Here is a 20,080-nt window from a genome sequence, read left to right as displayed (position 1 = left end):
AAAAAAAAATAAAAATTTCTTGAAAAACCAAAATCATATAAAAAAAAAAAAAAAAAAAAAAAAAAAAAAAAAAGAATATAACATATTGGCTTATAAAGACGCACTTGGCTGATGGCTTATTTAACGTGGCGTTCAGCTGCTCCGCATTACAACGTCTTTGCAAAGAAGGAGAGGAAACAAAAACAAAAAACATCAGAATGTAGTGCAAAACAAGAGGGGGCCCAATGAAAAACCACCAATAATTTTCAGGCCACTGCTGTCCGTCTGAACTCCTGAGGTTTGGAGGGGATGAAATCCATTCAGGGAGTGATGAAAAGAGCACATCCCGATCTCCGGCATCCCCCCCCCTCAGTCGTCGGCGACGATGGACAGAGAGCGCAGCTCATTGAGCTTGGCCTCGGTCTCCTTCTGCCTCTGCTCATCAGTCAGCCCGGCTTCGTCGATCTGCTCCGTTAACTGGCTGAAGATGTTGTACATTTCAGTGAAGTAGACCACCTGACGGGCAGAAAACACACAAGAAAAGATTGTGTCATGGCAGGGGAGAAGAAAAAAAAAAACAAAAAAACAAAAAAAAAACATAATCCCCATCTTTCCTCTGAAACAAATGTATTCAGGGGTCAATCCGCAGACCTTTGTTCACCGTTAATCTCACAGTCTGATCATGCTTTGACTCGCACGTCGGAAGCTGCCGGTCTCATACGTCTTCTCCTAATGAGGAGTGATTTGAAGAAGAGGGAGCCCGCAGAAATCAAACAACTCTCACAAAGCCCTCAAAAAGCCAGCACTTGAGTGGATAGTGACCCTGCTTTTCTCTCCCAATCTGAACAAGAGATGGAGTGTTCACTGAAAGCTTTCTTGACACTTCCCACCCCTGCTTCTTCCCCTTAGTGCATGAGTCAGGCTCCCTGGAGAGTTGCTTTGATGATTAATAGACTTTAATCACATTACAGGACTCCAAGAAGAGTAGGCAGAGAATAAAAGTACTGGGAAATGAAACCCCCTTGAAACCTACAAGCATATCTCAATATTTATTCAAACAGCAACGCAAACAATGCCACGCTCTTGAGGGGACGCGCGAGGCGTCCGTGGAACAGCATAGATTTTTCCGCTGCAGAATAAAACAACCCGACCGACCAAGATAACGAGACGGGGGGGGGGAAGCGGAGGGAGATTTACTTACTAAATCGAATTATTTGTTGACTCAGAAGTTTGTCAGAAGTATAATAAGGATTTCAAGCCAGAAGCAATAATGTCAGGTCTCTCCAACCACTTTGCACAAGCTCTTTTAAGTGCTCAGTCTGAAAGACATTGCCTGTTTACACCAATATGTGCCACCTAAACCACATGAGTGGGCTCTAAGTATTGGGTTACTGCTGTTTGTAGGGGTAAAACGGATACACTTTTTTCCCCCAAAAGTGACTTGTTGAAAGGGCCATCGGAAATGTCCAGAAGAACGGTGATGATAATGTACACCAGATCACTGTGCCCTCTGTGTCCAAAGCCACTATTTCACTGCTGGGAGTAAGCACGGCCACACACACCTGCAGCTACTTATGACACAAAGAGGAAAGCACAAAATTAACCAAAAATGCAACAGAGATGGGGGGAGTTGTATAGTTTATAGTGAATGAGAAAAATTTAAAATAGTGGGTCAGAAATTTGTCATCCTGCCATAAAAAGGAACCCAAAAGTCAGAAATATGACTGGGGTTGTTAATTTTGCTCTTAGCACTTTATTTCTACAGTTGGTTTCCTGATGGCTCCAATAAATGCTGTGTTCAGAAAATTGTTGAATACAATTACTGTCAACTATTTGGCAGCACAGCTTCCCTGCCTGATAGGTACGTTTTAGTGGGACTCCCACCTGCGTGCAGCTGTATGACAGATTTGTAGCCAAGGACGAATTACAAAATACCTTATATTGCCCTGCATGTCTCGGATGTTTCCCTGTTTTTATGTGCCTGATTCAACCGACTGCAGTTCAGCAAACTGCCTGTTCATCATCCGTCAATTGAAATCAGCTGGGCTGAAGCAAGGAAACACCTAAAACATGGAGGGCCATGTGCTGTGAGGACCAGGGTTGGGACAGCTCCTAAACTGTGCAGCTTTGGCTGCTGCTAATAAAGTTTTTAAAGGTTTCAAAACCACTAAACATACACTTTCTTCTAGTTTAACGTCCTCTTACTGAGACACCAGAGAAAGTAGAAGAGTGACCTCAGTTTTTTTTTTTTTTCTGGTCTTGTCCCAGCCGTGTAAATCACATAGTAGCACTCTTGTCGCTATACACTTCCAATCAGATGGCTGCAACAACGTTACTACGCTTTACTTGTGCTTGCAATAAAAACACGTTGTGCTGTTTAGAGAAAAATCCTCTAGCCAAAACCCTCTCAAGGAGCTGGAGACGAGCACCACCCAGCTCGGTTGGTAAGGTAACGCTGTTTAAAAGCTACAGCTGGTAAAGCATTGAGCAGCTGTGCCGACCAAATAACCTCGCAAACATGAGCCTGGTTTAAGAAAGCAGAATGACAATCAGTTATAATATTCTGCAATAGGAGAATTTACGTCAAAGCAACTGCTAAATCTAACAGGTGTTTAGACTAATTATTTTATTTTTTAACATAAGTCCAAGCGGCAAAATCAAAATGGCAGAATAAAATGTCATAGATAAATTAATTGGAATGGTTATTGTTATGAATAACATTTTTGTATTTTTTGGGTGAAGTCAGATTTGAATTATAATACCATTTTTAAAAAAATAAAAATCTAATTTTATTTCCCTTTTATTCATTAAATGTATAAAAACTAAGATCTTCAAGTTTCAGGCTCTAAATGCATCACCCAACAGGACATACTAAAAATTATTTTGATTTAAAGTAAAAATCAAACAAAAGATAATCCTAAAATTTCTATTTATTATGGAAAAAAATTATCTGAATTTAGTAAATGAGAATCCTCAGGTCAAACCATAAAACAATAAACAAGAAACCTGTATCAGCCTGAAGAGTTGATTTTTACTCAAGGTTATTGTCCTGTGAGAAGCTCATACCGGCCTGTGCCTCCTCTGAAAATCACTGGAAAAGACTTGATACAGTGAAGTTAATGTTCACAACAAAAGCAGCCTTTGTGCCTTTATCTGACACAGCAGGGAGGAAGAGAAGTGCATGGCTAAGGATCAAGTCCGCTTATCATCCTCTGGAGAGTGCTGTACTTCATAGCTGGAGTCACACACACACACACACACACACACACACACACACACACACACACACACACACACACACACACACACACATATATATGAACAACAGCAGGTAAATAAGCTTGAATTTAATCCCAGTCATTTGTATGTCTATTTCTGTTGGGCACAGTTTGATGTTACATTTGCAAGTTCAAAGTGCATCAGCAAACTCCTTAATTGACAATAAGTCACAGATAATCTAATCTGCTAATTAGGAGTGTGCCAGTGACTGTCCCAAAGAGGAAATGACATGGGCCAAGCAGGTCTGTGCCGGGTGGGTGGGGGAGGGGGGACGCGGCGGCGCTAACTTCAGACACTCAGCTGCTTAAAGACGAGCTCCAGGTCGGAGGAAGGCCTGCAGGACTGCAGCGGAGCCAGACAGACGAGGCCTTCCTCAAAGCAGTGTGGGCCGTCACTGGGGGATTAATCACATTAGGACCGCAGAGAGGGAGACAGACTGCCTGCGTTAAACACACCCTTCATCAGACACTTCATCCACTGTTAACAGCTCCCTGCTGACAGGGCGTGTCTGCAGCTGCGGGAGCCTTCATCACGCTGCGATTCTGGGGAAGTCTGCTAACCTGCGCCCGGATGAGAGCCTCGAAGCTGGGCTGGAAGTAGTCGATGCGGCTCTGGTAGAATTTGGGCATCTCGTCCAGCAGCTGCTTGTTCTTGGCCTCAAAGTCCTCCTTGACTGGTCGCAGCTCTTCTTTCGCCTGGAGTGTGGAAGAAAACAAAAAAAAAAAGAGAGAGAGAAAAGCACAAGTCACATATAGCCTGTTTTAAATGTAGAAAACTCAGGGTTCCTGCAACTTTTCTTATGTTTTCCAGACTCAAACTCCCAGAGTTTGAAGTCCTTTGTTGCTTGATTTCTTATTTTTAAATTTGAGTCAGGTTTATTAGTATAGCACATTTCAGCACATCATAAAAACATCATACAGTCATCAAACAAGCAATGAACATTACATCTTGTCAAATGCCATCATCAAGCAAACACACATCAAATATGTTGATCAATGTTTCGCTAACCAAGGGCAGCTCTAAACAGGTGGGTTTTTAGTTTTGACGTAAATGAACTCAGTGTTTCGGCTGTTTTGCCGTTTTCTGGAAGTTTGTTCCAGATTTGTGGTGCATAGAAGCTGAATGCTTCTTCTCCATGTTTGGTTCTGGCTCAGGGGATGCAGAGCAGAACCAGAACCAAAGAACCTGAGTGGTCTGGAAAGTTGTTACAACACCAACAGGTCTTTAATGTATTTTGGTGGTAAGCCATTCATTTTGATTTTATAAAAGAAAATGCTCACTGTGAATGAAAAGCAAATATTTCTAGAATACCCAGGTTTTATATATTGAGCCTGAAACACCAAACCTTTTTATAAAATGGATGGATGGGTAGAAGAATCACTGAATGAATGCATATCCAGATTGTTTATAAGCCCTTAAAATGGTACACCGTTATCATTTACTCTGTTAAGAAAATATATACAAGTTCCAGATAAACAAAACTAAAACCCACTCTGACACGAGTTAGATTTGAGTAAATCCATTACTCGAGCCACCATGTTTTTCTTATTGTTATGAAATATATTTGCCTAATTCCCACGGAGATGCAGTGCAAAAAAGGCTGTAATCACGACCACAGTGAGGAGGAGTGGGTAATGTGGGCAGACTTGGCTGTGAGTGGACTCCAGCACCACTGATCTCTGTGTGAATGTATTAGTGGGTAGTCTGCTGTAGGCATAGAGTTATGGAATACACAATGAATAATTGTGAGAGGGTGAGAATTTTTATTAAGGGGGATAGGGGGAAGTTGCAATAATCATACACTAACATATTGTTTATGTGCAAGCATTATGATAAGCACCTCTCGCCCCGGTTTTATTTCGCCGCATATGTTCGCTGAAATGGCCAACAAAACGTTGAGCGAGGATCGTTTCTTTAAGTGCGCACGGATTCAAAGGGCAGGGATGTTGGGCCTCTTCAAGGCTTTGTTCCCCTGACAGAGCTTTTCTCAGAGTGTGTGGGTGGCTCACCATGTGAGGATGTGTTAGAGGCAATAGCATAGGCAGCGCTGCAACATTATCTGTGAATGTGCACGCTTATGTAGTGGCCTCGCGGTGCGTGCATGTGTGTGTCTACAATTCTCAATTACGTGCCTGTAGATGTGCAGCAGTGCCTTTTTTTTTTTTTTTCAAAAAGGCACAACTTGAGAGAGCCTGGCAGCTTGCGTGGGTGAAAGAGTGCACATGTACTGTATGCATGTGCTAAACTACTTTATTCATATCCAGTCAGCATTTGTGTCTTTTTTTTTTTTTTTTACGCTTACGATGCTCCGTTCTCAGGACACATAAACAAACGAGAGCAGGTGAACCCTCCTCCTCATCCTGCTGCTGAAGTTAGAGCGAGACTTTTAGAGCGCCGACGTGTGTGGCAGTGCCAAACAAAATACCTGACAAAGTTTGACAATAGCTGGCCCCGTTTTCTCTTTCTCCTCGTACTTCTCCACTTTGGATTGCAGGCGCTTGTAGTCCTGGAGAGCCTGCTCCCGGCGCTTCACCGCCATGTTGAGGCTCGGGAAGACGCCGCTGTACCTGAAACGACAGACACATGAAGCAATACTCGAAGTAAAAACAATTCCCAGACTGTGATGGGGAAAAAAAGAAAAGATAGCTGAACTTACTGAAAACAGTGAAAGTGCACTGCATCATAAAAGCCGCTGTGATTTAATAAAATGGCTCTACTCAACATCTTATTGTAGAGGTGCTCTCCATCCCCCAGAGGACGGCTCAGCATTAAGCTTCCTCTCATCTATTATCTAATTACTATAGTTCAGGGTGGCATGAAACAATTCATTTTGTGACAATTATCATATTTCAAATGAAAATATATTCTTGCAACAAGAATCCTGGTCTTGTGCACTAAAAATAGGAAAACATTCATCTGTAACTTAGCAACAGGAGTCTGAGCTTCATCCTGGGACTTGTTGCACTGGTTTTGTGGCTGCTTTTAATGGGAGACGGGAATACCGTACACAAACATATTATCACGTATGATAATATTTTATGCAAAAATAAAAACTTAAAACATTTTGTTTGCATTTTCTTTACTTTAGGAGGTATAAATTGACCAGATTTAAGTGCAGTCTTAAATGACAACAAAGTGGAAAATGATTTTAAATTAGGGCAAATAAAACCTGAGCAATAAACAAAAACCAGAGAAAACAGTTTCCCAAAGCAGGCCTGGAGGATTACTCTTACAGGTGCTGATTACACATGAGTCAGAAGTAAAAACAGTCGTAATGAAAAATTTAGATAAACCTATTCTGAATGAGTCATTTAAAGCGCTTCATCAGCTGTGTAGGCACACTACTACGGTCGCTTTTTTAACGTCAGCCATTAGGTGTAGCGTTATTAGCTGCAAAATGTGTGGGCTCTGTGATTTACGTTGCTCTCCATGCCAACCCTTGCCCTGCTATGTGCGGCAGATCAGGGAACCACCGCGACCGTGCAAACGGATTGTGAAATCCTAGATTAGAGCTCTGTCTGGTGCTGCGCCTTAACGGAGGCTGCCTGGTTAAAAAGGGGGAAGGCGCTGAGGATCTCTTCCAGACAAGCAGGGATTGTTTCCGACAGGAAGTGAAGCAAGGAGTGGTCTAGTAGTGTTTGAGTGACATCACGCAGCCCAGCCCAGCCCCACAGCCCACGCTCTACCGCTATTTATAAAATCCCACTTTGGCCCAGTTTATGGCAGGGGTGGAAGCCGATCCTTGAGTCTACTATCTGCTCCAGCGTACACATACTTCAAGTGCCAGGGGATTATGTAACTGGCCTCAAGGCACGAGTGCTTTCCAACGTAGTTCTTGTGGTTGATGACAACGCAGCAGCACACCAACTTCTCCATGACACGAAGGCTAATAGAATATCCCCCCAGCGCAGCTCACCTGGTGCCCGTTTCTTCTGCCAAACATAAACGGGCTGAGGCTTGCAGCCTAGGATGGACAGTGCTGCTGTCAGCACTCAGAAACCTCACATCACTACTGCCTAAGTCACCATAAATGAGAAAAAAAAAATGTAATTATAAGCGGATGATCACTCATCCATTCCCCTTCTTCCTATCCCACATGCTAATACCAAAGTGTTTACAGAGACCAGGGTGTTCAACCTGGGGTTCTAGAGCTAAAGATGGTTCTTTAGGCCCTCTTAATAGTTTATGGGTGTGTCTCAATAAATTAGGGCATTAATTCACTTCAATAAGTCAATTCAAAAAGTAATATGGGGGAGAATGCTGACTTGACAACTGTCCAGCATCGATTAATGTGCTAGAGAAGCAGGGTAGGACACAAAAAGTCACCGCTAAAGAAGAGGACCATTCACAAAGGGCTGTATTGAGGTGCAATACAGCATGGAAAAGTTGATTGGACAGAAACAATGCAGCAGAAAAAAACAGAGAGAAACACAGGCTGGAGAAGATTGTGGAGAAAAGAAACAGAAATAAAACAAAGAAACTCTTGGCAAAGAAACCCATAAGTAATGAATCAGCACTTTACTTTATAAACTGAATTACAAAAACTTTTTTGGCGGTATATATATATATTTATATATATATATACATATATATATATTTATTTATTTATTTTTTATTTTTTTCCCCACAATTGAGGAAATGTCTATTCAAAGCAATTTTAATTTTCTTTTGGTAAAGTCTTTTATGATTATATTATTTGTATAACCTTCAAAAATTATGTTTCTTTTAACCATAAAACAAGCTAATTTGATATATAGCGTTTCCCTCGATGTCCCTGTCTTGGCCGAGCAGCTACTGGTCAAGCAGGCAACGTCTAAGTTGCATTCTTTATCCAGGGCTGTCGGGCTGGATGCTGCCAAGGGCACACCACGATGCATGTGACAGGTCAGGCTGTGGTGAACAGGCTGAATGGAAATAGCTTATAGAGCAGAGTGTGTTTATGAGCAGCTGCCAATCCACAGGCAGGCCAGTCTGAAGCGTCAGCCAAGCCCAAGTCTGGTCTAGACTCCCTCAGTCTGGAAGGCCGGGTGTCCCTGTTGACTTTCACCATCGCATAACTCGACTCTACTAACGTAGAGAAAAGTCACAGAAGTCGGCTGAAAATATATAATAGCTGCTTTCTATGTCTGTCACTGGGCAGAATATGATATAACACAGTTGAGAGCAATAAACCATGGAGAGGTGTCCACAGCCCTCAAAATTAAAAATAGGTTGACTTCGCTCTCGCTCCTATGATTTAGTTGCTTGTTTCATTGATACATTTTATTTTCAGAAAGAAAAACCTTTGCAAAAAGAGAACAAAGACTTCTGGCACTAGAAATGTCCTTATTCATGAAAAATGCAGCATTTTTCATGAATGCTGAATGTATGAAAAATGCAAAGTTTGCTGTTTAATTAACAAAAATAAAGGCTACATTAAAAAAGGATTCCTTGAAACATTATTGTCCATATGTTGAGGAAATTACAACATTGTGAAAGTGTTTGACCCCTTAAATAATTCTCATGTTTCTTTTTGTCATATTTACATGTTTTAGATCACCATCAAACAAAACATTGGATAAAGACGACCTAAATACAAAATTCTGAATTTTCAATTAAAAACTTCTTTATTTAAGGGGGAAAAAAAGCTATCCAAACTGTTCTCTGGAAAAAGGTACATCAAGAATGAAATCTGATTGAACTACATTTTTTTTTAGAAAACTGAGCTGGGCTTCATAAAATAAACTCTGGCCTGGTTGTTACCTGGCAAGAATACATTTAAATATAATCTTCCTGAAAGATTTCAAAAAGCATCAGATCATCTGGAAAAATGTTACAAAGCCCTTTCTGAGATTTAAGAATGCCAGAAAGTGAGAGTGATAGTCCGCAACTGGAGAAAACATTTAAGAAAGAAGAAATCTGTAAAACACTACACCTTTTCAACAAAACAGTATTTACACAACGCAAAGTGCTTCACATAATAGAGATTCATTTTCCATCCAGAAGTATCTAAACAAATCAATCCAAACATGTGGACAGATTTTAAGTCATTACATACATAATTTTATCCCAGTTACAATGCAATACTCAAATTTAGTTTATAATACCAACAGGGAAAAAAGTTTATTCATCAGAGGATAATTAGCCGATTTCATTAAGTCACTGACATCGAGCCGTGAAACAATCTCTCATAGTGTGCAAGCATGCAGCGACAGTGGACAGGAACCCTTTTAGGACAACTTCAGCTGTGGTGGCTCTTTTAGTGGCTTCATTTAAAAGAACAACACAGCTAACAGATAAGATCTGAACCCAGTGGTGAAATCTGCTAAGATTTCTAACAGATCTACACATCTATTTCTATAAGCTATAGATCTAGAAATATTGAATTAAAGCTATAAAAGCTAAAATGGAGAATCAAAAGCACCATAAGTGGTTCTAGACTCAAATATCTGCTTTGCTGATTCTCACATTTTGTTCACTTGAACTTAGAACATTCACAAAAAGCATTGTTCAGTGATGTTCTTCATAAATAAGGAAATTATAAACTTTAACAGTCATAAAAATTCAACAAGTCCAGCCAGAATTGAATCTCTGCCCCTCAGCTGTCAGGCAAGGGCCATGAAGTCCCTTTGGCTTTAGCCCTTGGACCTGCATCAGGAGCGCTCTTCCTCTGATAGAGACGGGTGGTGCAGGGTTTTTTTTTTTTTTTTTTTTTTTGCTCAGTCCAAGCTCAACCCAGGTCAAAGGTCTCAAAACAGGCCTGACTTCTGTCTCGCCCAAAACAACAACAGAGCAGAAAGGCTACGTTAGGGAGCCCTAGATAACACAAATGCCTCCATGCCCACGCACTCCCCCTCCCCCCCACATAAACACAGTGATGTCACTTAGTGACCCCACTGAGTGGATGAAACTCACAAGCAGCTCCGAAGGAAAGCTGATGGTGGAGGAGGGCTGTTTTTAAATTTGTTTTCTGTGCACTTCACCAGACTAAAGGATAAAGGATGGATGCCAAAAGCTTAAATAGCAGTTACAGAAGGACAATGTTGAGTAAACGCATGCACGCACACACGCACACACCCACACACACACACACACTCGTGCACACACACGCAACTAAGTGAGAGTCTTCCATTAATTTTACAATCGTCCTTTCAGAATTTTGCCAGTTGTACTTAGAATGCCACAAGATCACAAGCAAGAATATTTAGAGACAAGTAAACAAAAAAATTAATGAAGCACTAATGGAATCCTAATGGAAGCTTTAACGCACAACAAGGTTTGTGTCTTAGCTTCTTCTATGGACAACACCATTATAAATTAATGAGTGGAAATGCTGTCTTTTAGGGAGGCTAAAAATTAAAACGGGGAGGTCAGCTCAGCTTGGCACTGAAACTAAAACTTGCTTCCACTGCTCTATTTTAGAATCATGTTAAAGCACAAGTTGCTCAGCACCCCCACCCTCGAAAATCTGGGCTGCTGTCTGTGTGCGTGTGTGTGAGAGAGTGTGTGCTGTCCTGAGACAGTTCTCTTCCTCAACCAATCCACGGCTCTGGGCCCAGGAAGCTGGGCCTGTGCCATATTCTGAGCCTACCCACACGTCCGCCTGCCGCCCACCAGGAAGAGGAAATTAGAACCATTCCATCCTGTCATTGCTCCGCCGCCGGAGCACATGAGGGAGAGAGGGCTAAACGCACACTGGCACCGACCTAACCCCGTCATGTTTTCACAGCGCGTTCACTTCATATAGGTGATTCCCCTCTCCCCCCACCTTGCCCCTCACTCTCAAAATGACAGCTTTATGGGGGGGGGGGTGAGAAAGGTCAGCAAAAAAATTGCTGTAGAAAGATTCTGCTTTTGTCCTCTTAGCACATGTTTAATATTATGGGAGGAGCAAACAGGAGGAAGCGATTCCTTAACTAGCATGCCGGAAGTTGGGTGGGATAGCCCAGCCACTCCTTCCAGTAACTTTGCTTTGCATTTGTGTGTGCGTGCACATGTGTGAAAGTAAGCAGAGGGACCTTTATGAGATGGAATAGCACTCACGGCATCTCAAATGGGGGCGAATATTAGGAATGGGAACCAAATAAACTTTCTTCCAGACACATTCTGACCACAGCAGCTCTGCTCATTTTTACAATCTGTATAGTTAGACTGAAGGCCTTCCTGTGATATTGCATAACAGCGTTAATTTCAATCCTGGAAGAATAGGGTTTAGACAATAACAATGTTTATGGCACTCATCTTAAATGGCCCACAGTGGTGAATACGTTATGAAAAATAAGCCACAAAATGAAACCTGACCTCTCTAATAATGCTTTTAAAAACTTTTTTTTAACAACATCTTGTAAAACAATCATTTTGTTCAGCCACTCAAACCAAATGTTACACAAATTCCCTTTTTTGGTCCTGAGCTAGAAAATTAAAACCTGAAAGCACTTACACAAGAAACAAAATCAAATAGAAAAATTAAGAGTAACCCTTACTTTTTTAGAGGGTCTATGACGGTCTTCTGGATCTGGTTGACCTGGAATAAAAAGGACACTGTTAAGATTAAACACACCAAAGGAGAAAATATAATTGTCGACTTGCATTATGTCAGAAGATATTTTTTATGTAAAAACTCCAGACTCGCATTTCCAAAGTTGTCTATATTTTTTAACTCATTTTAAAGGTGTGAGTATAAAAATTATATACGACAGATGAATGGATAGTGTAAAAGTTGGTAAACAGATGATTGAAAAATGGACTTATGAGCAGGAACTTGATGGATAACATAATAGATGGACGAATTGATGAATGGAGGGGGTACAGATGGGCAGATGATGTGTAAACACTACGAAAGCATGAATGAATGGACGAATGGTCAAAAAGATGAAAATAAATGAATCCCAGAAAGCCATCTTTCTCTATACCATACATTTCCCTGTATCTCTCCAGATCTAGAAAATACTTAAACTAAATTTCAGACTTTTAAGGCCGCATAAAAACCCTGAACCAAAGACCCAAACAGCTTCTACATCTTTTTTCTAATTAGTGGCAAAGTAACAATACAACACAAACACCAATAATTATGTATAGCGCAAAATGAGCAAACAGAGAAAAAAAAGGGAAAAAAGGGGAGGAGGGCTGGCAAAGAAACTTTCATGACGTTGACTCTTTTTATTGTACGCAAGCCCCGAGGAGAAATCCCTGAATATTCATCGAGTCTGCGATACAAAAGGATGGAACTGTCAGGGGACGGACATGAAAGCAAAGCCCAACTGATTTGAAATCCTGTGCAGGGTGGGCTGCCTTACAAGATGAAAGTTCTTAACAAACAAACATTTTAACAATAACAGTTTATATTTTCAAGCATTCTCCTTCTGGTTGTCAGAACCGACAGGGGAGGGAAGGAGAGGTTGGGGGTGTTAAATGGAAGTAAACGAATAACACATTATGAGGCCTCCGAGCTGAAAACCCAAGTCCCATCAACAGAAGTTGGTGCGCAATTAATGAAGTTTTAGCGTCATTTACATTGCAGAGATAAAACGACTACAAGAACAGCCAGCGTAACGGCGCAGTGCCAGCAAGACAATCAACTCAAGTGATGAGCTTGCTGTTGAGAGTGAAGCGGGGTCTAAAGGGAGAAATGCGGAACGACAGCTGCATGAGAACAATGAGCCGCTACAGTAATCATATGTTCGCTTTCTATTGGCAGGACAGTCAATCATCACACAGCAGCAAGGAAGCAAGATCAGAGCTGCGCTTTGTGAAAGTGCCCTGACCATCTCTGAAAAAACACAACACTCACTGCTTCAGTGAGTGTTGTGCACATTTCCAACTACAAAATGGTTGATGGTGGTTTGAGGGAAAACAGAGAACCAATAACAAATAAGTACATGGGAATTCACATTTTCTTTGTTTTACATATTCACATCCCCAGCTCCATCCCCTCCCCTCCTCGACTTGAGCTGCACTGCCGCTTTTAAGGTGAGAACACGCAGTAAGGCGGGAGAATAACAGCAACAGATTTGCTTAAGCATGTTGATGCCCTCTACCCTCTGCCCCTTCCCACAGTGATGGGGGGAGGGTGGGGAGCAGAGCAATTCCTTGGAGGCCCCACAAAGCCTGAGGCCTGATGCTCAAGCAGTAGTCTCCATCAGTGAGTCACGGGGCAGAGGCCATCCCGGCACACAGGCCTCCCAAAAATACACACAGATCGCTGAGGAAATCAATATCCCTCCAAACGGAGCATCCTCCACCACGCTGCCGCCATCTACGCCGGGGCTCGGCTTCGGTAGCAGTGCGCCGCCGGGGCTGAGCGCCCTCCTCAGCCCCAGAAATAAACACACAGACCTGGGCCACTGCTGCCTTCATTATCGCTGCACGTTTTATCTGCTGGCTTTCTCACTCGCGGGCCCTGCGGCGCAACATCTCGTCTCAACGCGGAGAAGAGCAAAGGGTGGATTGCTTTTGTGTCTGTTTTGCTTGAGCAACAAGGTTTGCCGTTTGTGCCGTCAGAACCAACCGCCAGCTTGAAGGGAGAAGTCAGAGTGGTGTTCTGGAGAGCGGCGCTGGATTATAAACACCTTGCAAACCTAGAGGTGATGCACACTCTTGGACTGACCAGAAAGTTCTCACAATCACTATTTTGCCTTTAGCTCAGTTCGAGCCAATATTTAAAAGCGTAGACGAGCAGTTTGGGTCCAAATCTGGAACAGAGTCCTAATAGATTTTCACTTGTTGAGACTCAAAGAGCAAAAAAGACAATAACTCAACTGTGTCATCAATGTAAAGTCCTGATGCTGAAACTGCTTTTCACTGTGTGTTTTGATAACATGAAAAAAAATTAAGTGAGCATCAGTTTGCAGTTTGTATTTTCAAATTAATGTTAGAAGAAATGCAGAAAAAAAACATACCCTTCCCCGTATTTTAGTTGAAAAAAAAAAAATAAAAAATAAGCTTTGTGTTTTGAACACGGTCCAAGCAAAAGCAATCTCCAGGGTTCTCTACCAAGTCGAGTCCTGGGACATCCGCACCCCAGATCCCAAACCGCACCGTCCAACCCACGTTTCACTTTGTCTAGTCACTCAAAATGGCTCCAGTAAAATTTGATGAAGTGTGACTATGGGCTGTCTGAAAAATTGGTATGGTAAAGCTGAAGCAGCAACTTTGGGGACAAAAGTGACAGTCTCAGAATAATAGCCTCTTGCTTGTGGCCAAGCTTAATTTCTACAAATTTTATATTCGGGGGGATAAAACAACTTCCGCAGTAACACTGAAGACACTTTCTATTTATTTGGACCCAGACAAATAACAAAAAAAATCCTGACATTTTACCAAAAACATTGGATTACATCCTAAAGTTAAATCACATTACTTAACTTTGTGATGCAATTCCTGGTTACGGCAGGTTTCAGTAGACTTAAAAATAAATAAGATTTTTAAAATTTAAATTTAAGGCCCATATGAAATTATTTAACTTAAATAATTTATTTAACTTCCCTGTCTTAAGAAAAATAAATAGAACTCTGTCAACAAATAACCGATGAAAGATGGTATTGGATAACATAACAAGAGCGATGTTGCACAACAAATAACTATAAGGCAGCTTCGTTGGCTGGTTCACACAGAGGATTCAACGTGTGCTGATAAATCCCTTCCGACAATGTTGTTGTTGCTCTACATCTGTTAGATTTATCAAAATAAAACCACACAACCCATTTCATGTAAAAATCCAGACAGCACTTTTTACACAAACAGGTTTGGTTTAGATCAGTGAACTCAAGCAATAAGATGCTTTTAAATGTTCGAAGAGACAAACGGAGGTGAGGGAGCCCTTGCTGATATTGATTTAATATTTCCTTTTTTTATTTTATGTGCTTTAGTGTATTTTATAGAGTTTTACAAATCAGTTTTATCCTAAATTTGAGCTAATCCTGCCAAATACAGTGTGGTTTTACTCTTTTGATGACGCATTACTTTTTTTTACTCTCAGTTGTGTCTAATCCCTGCTGCACAGCAACTGGTTGCATAACAGTTTTTTTTGTAGCACTTTGTTTAAAGTGCTACAAAAATGAAGTTGACATTTGTAAGGCATTTTTAACCAAAAGTATTAAATACATACATTTTTAAGACTTTTAAGGTCAAGAGCAAACTCTGAAAAAGTGTCTGCTTTGCTGTACTGATTTGTTTCCCTCCAATATGTTATCACTGTTTTTTTTTTCCAGAAGCAAAACGGAAAAAGACAAACACCAAAAATATACCACGCCCTCAAAAGCAAATATGTACATTTCCAGGTGACATATGGGTCTATGGTTCTTGTAATATTACGTGATGGTTTCTAGCAAGAGTTATATTATCTACTATTTGCAAAGATAATTATTTTCTCCCTGTGGTTAACCATTGCAGTATGAAATCATTCTGGCTGACAGTAAAATATGGAAGCAAAAGGAAATATTTTAAGATAACAAATGTGAAAAGCCCTGAACACCTTCTGGCTGGGCAATGAGTCAAGAAACAAAGCTTAAAAAAATAAAAATAAAAATACATACCTTTCCATGATCTCCCCTTCTCTGCCTTTTATTGTTTGCTGTTTAAGTGTCTACCCTTCAGAGAGAACTGCCTTAAGGATGCACACATGCACTGCTACAATGATTCACATTATAAGTACCTGTGGCAATGATTATAATCACAAACTGGAGAATGCCGGGCAAATATAAAGAAGAGGTCAATGGAAATAAAACTGTGGAAGGGCAACCAAGACTACTCTCTGCAGTGGAAAGTTATCTATCAATCTCAGATTAGCTGTGAAGAAACTATGGAAAACGGTGAGAACACACATCAAATATATTTTCCAGATCTGCAAATTCTGTAAATATAGGGCTATAAATTTGTATTAAGATTATTGCTTAAAACTAATGAAAACTCAAAATTCAGTTTCTCAGAAAACTTGAATATTATACAAGACCTATAAAATGTTTCAAATCAGAGATATTGTGGTATAAACTGCAAATATGATGTTCACAAACAGCGATGGTCGACAGTCACTTCTCTTGACCCTTTGGGGTTTAATATTTGCGTTTAATATTTGCGTCAAAGAAGTTAAGTTGTTAGCCTGTAACCATGGCTATTCAAGCCTAAAAACACCAACTTAATGGACAACATGTTGCAGCAAGCACAGACGTCCTCAACGCTGATGTCAGCGTTCACAGTCAGCATTTCTAAAGAAGTATTTAATTTTTTAAAAGAATTTCCATGAATGATCATGTGTTCCAAAAACACTTGAAAACTGAATGGGTGGGATAGCTCTGTGCACCCATCTGATGATTGCATAACCTAAATAGTAGATTGCACATTTTGCCAACAATTTTTGATGAAAATGCAATCAATTAATTATAGACCCTGTAATTAACTAGATCATAATTTTAATCGAGTCCCACCATTATTTTTAATTGATGACATATAAATAGGAAGAAGATACGAAGTAACAATATAGGCAGTGAATAACTCCTATGGGTTTTGTAGCAGGTTTTCTTCCCTAGACAAAGCCCCACCATTGTTGTTGAGTTATTTTGGACACCGGTGAGTCACAAACATCAGTCTCACAGCTGATAACCAACACCTTGAGCTTTTAAAGCACAATACGATAGATTCTTTTCACAAAACACAAAAGGAGGAAACACAGAGAAATAGTTTTTAGCCCACGGGCTACACAATATAGATAAATATAAAAACATCCAAATTTAACAGAATGCTGTCCAGTTTTCGATGCATGTCTAACAAAAATACTACACCCAATAAAACTGTCATTTTAATAGCGAATGCCAAGACAAAGCCGACAAAGAATGTAAAAAAGGGAAATTTAGCAGGAATGAATCTCACCTTTTCCTGGTTAAATGCATCCATCCTTTTCATGGCTGTGTCTAAAGCAGTCATGGAGTCGAGGAAGGCCTGGTCCTGCTCACACAGTGGGTTGCTCAGCAGATCTGCAGAGATCTTCACTGCTGCTTTAGACATGGCTGACAGCCATACATGCACAAGACAGAGAACACTGTTAAAACATTGCCAAATAACTGTGTCAAAAAGGCTTTAAGCGTTTTTTTCAGTGTATGAATCCTGTATGTGGGAGGGTATCTAAAGGCTTCAGTGAAAGCAAAAGAAAGATGGCAACAATGCTGCCCCCCATTGTAAAAATAAAAAATAAAAAAATCAGAGGTTGGCAGGGCTGCCTGCCGTTTTGAATATTCACCAGTTCACCAAGAATCTTTGCCATGTTTCTTCACAGCAAAATTTACTGTTAATCTGCACACATGGTACTTTGTTAAGACACAGAGCACATTTCAGATTAGGGCTTCTTTTAGGGTTTTTCTCTTTTCTACCAAAGAGGCTCGCTCCAGTGCTAAAAACCAGGACTGTTTAGTCAGTTCTTTACTGGTTACATAAAAATAACCAGTTTGATTTCCCGGAGCCAAAGAACCAGCATGGAGCCAGATTACCACATCACTAAAAATGTCTCTTGGACTAAATGTTTCATCCTCCCACCGTCATTATTTTCAGTTTTTGGAGAAAATCAAAGTGCAGGGAGAGAGTTTACAAAAACAAATCCCATTTCATTATATCTGCAAACCGGTCTCCTACTATCTCCATTTTAATTGATTAGGACAGCTTTTTACAACATGCAGTGTGTCATTGTTTATTAATCTCAATGTCTGATTTAAGCGATAAATCTGGATGTGTTGATAATTTCTGGTGATAATGAAAGACCAATAGCGTTTAAGAACTGATACTTAAGTTACTGTGCATGGGTTTGATGGAAAATATCTGCGATATCAGCAATGCGACATCAGCGATGCGATATGCAGGGATGCGATGCATAGGCCTACATGGTGGTGATATCAAAATAGTGGGGAGATAAAGTGATAGTGAGCTTATGTTATCCACTGCTAATCCAACTTTTTAAATAAACTTAACTTTAGTGAAACAAAGAGTTAAGCATTGCATTTGTAATGTTTTCATTGGTTGATTGTCTCCATGAGGCCATCTACGGCTGCTGAGAAAAGCGTTTTTTCCTTCTGGCTCGGAAGTGGAGAAGAAAATACAAATAAAACTGGTTTGGTGGCTTTTTGGTGCTGTTATGATAAATGTGCACAGGGGTTACAAGGTGAAAAGAAGGCCTGCACTGAAACTAGCTTTATGCTTGTTGCATTTTGCCCTGGAGACGATTATAATAACTGCTGTCCCATTTTTGAATAATCATTCACTGGGTTGTTTTAATTGAGATTATAGAAGAGTCAATTCAAAAGATGGTCTGAGGAGAACTTGGGTAAATTATTAGTATTTTTTATAGATATATATATATATAAAATGTCAGAATGGAAAAAAAATGAAACAGCTCACACAAGGTGGTTGATGTAAACACTTTTCTGTTAAAACTTAGTCATAGCCACGCAGCTGTCACTGCCCTGTGATTTTCCCTTCTAGCTGGGTGGCCAGGTCTCCATTTTGGCAATCCTCCATGTTTATTTACCCATCTCTGTACTGAGTCACTTGCTCCACGGGCAGACTCAGACAAAACCGCCTAGGACTGGAGTTGGCAATGGTAGTCCGAGTTCACAGAGGTTGGTGAATGCGACAAGAACTACTGGCTGCAGACCAGGTCTTGACCAGAGTTTGAGTCTGTCCATGGACAATTAAGTAGTAGGATTCACTGGAATAAACAGGGCGTTTACAAAAATATTCATGCCAGATCAAACTTACTATCACAAACTTCAATGTATTTTACTGAAGTTATGAGGACACACAAGAAGAGCATTAATCAGAGCAACCATTGAAGTTTGAGGATGCGATGTGACAAAATGTGAACATATGAGTGCTATGAGTACTTCTGAAACTCAATTTACCATTGCAGCTTTACTAATCCTTTGTAATTTCAAAATGTAACCCTAACATTTCCCCCTGATCATATATGTGTGAACAAAGCTGAGACTATCGCTACCTTAAAGGAAAGGATGGCTAACATAACCAACAGTCATCTGTTTATTACAGTGCTGACATTCAGGGCAGGTCTGGTTGTTTGCTGGGTTAAAAGTTGGTGGAGATGGGACCTAAGCAGCACATGGAATCCATTAACAATAATGAGGCCCTGACAGCTATGACACTTTGATGATGCAAACATCCATATTCCAGAGCACAAAGGAGAGGAAATGAAGGAGGTTCTTGCTCCTCTATCCGTTCCTGCTCTGCCGCCCCCACAACCGACTTCTTACCACAGGCCATTTCTACTGCTACTTCACAAACACACAAATCCAAAACCAAAAAAAAATAGCAAATACATGTTGAGTAAACATGGTTGCTGTTGCAGACAAGTGCAAAAACAAATGATTGCAAAGACGATATACAAATCAAAGCCAAAACTGAGCAGTGCACTAAATGTAAGATGAAATACAATGGCAACAAGATTGTAGAAGAGTTTGAAAAGGAAGATTTAGACAGAAGCACCTTTTGTTTTATTTGTCACGTCGTTAGCACACCACAGGAAAAAAAAAAAACAAGAAAAAAAAAAAAACACTTGCATGTTACGATCCTGGTAAAACCTGCTAAGCAACATCCAGTACGTTGGGAAACAAGTGGATGGATCTGAATGGAAAACTCCAATGATAAGACAAGTATTTTACCAGAACACACCTAAATCAGCCTCTGTGCTTTTCTTCATGTCTTTGTGAAGCTTCTTTGTCTGATCCTCAAGCCTGTTGGACAAGAAGAACATTTATCAGATAACTCCTCATCTACTGCAATAAAAAATTATATCTGGGACCAAGTGTGCAGGAAAAAAAATCTATGTAGAAAATAAGTTCTTTTTCAC

General features: G+C 40.5%; 1 protein-coding gene across 1 annotated transcript in view; it reads right to left on the bottom strand.

Annotated features, from left to right (window-relative positions):
• Window positions 1-68: 68 nt before the first annotated feature.
• Window positions 69-20,080, bottom strand: part of bin3 (bridging integrator 3) — a 32,989-nt gene continuing 12,977 nt past the window's right edge. The window contains exons 4-9 of the mRNA XM_015019848.1: window positions 19,903-19,964; window positions 17,101-17,237; window positions 11,721-11,761; window positions 5,684-5,825; window positions 3,819-3,953; window positions 69-495 (exon numbers count right to left, since the gene is read on the bottom strand). Coding sequence (XP_014875334.1) covers window positions 349-495; window positions 3,819-3,953; window positions 5,684-5,825; window positions 11,721-11,761; window positions 17,101-17,237; window positions 19,903-19,964 — 664 coding nt within the window. The 3' untranslated portion in view covers window positions 69-348. The remainder of the gene's footprint in view (window positions 496-3,818; window positions 3,954-5,683; window positions 5,826-11,720; window positions 11,762-17,100; window positions 17,238-19,902; window positions 19,965-20,080) is intronic.

Source organism: Poecilia latipinna, unplaced genomic scaffold (assembly GCF_001443285.1).
Source record: "Poecilia latipinna isolate Pla-1442-1.1 unplaced genomic scaffold, P_latipinna-1.0 Scaffold82, whole genome shotgun sequence".
Lineage (NCBI taxonomy): Eukaryota > Metazoa > Chordata > Actinopteri > Cyprinodontiformes > Poeciliidae > Poecilia > Poecilia latipinna.
The sequence above is the reverse complement of the archived record's forward strand: the minus strand, read 5'-3'. Positions and strand labels throughout refer to the sequence as shown.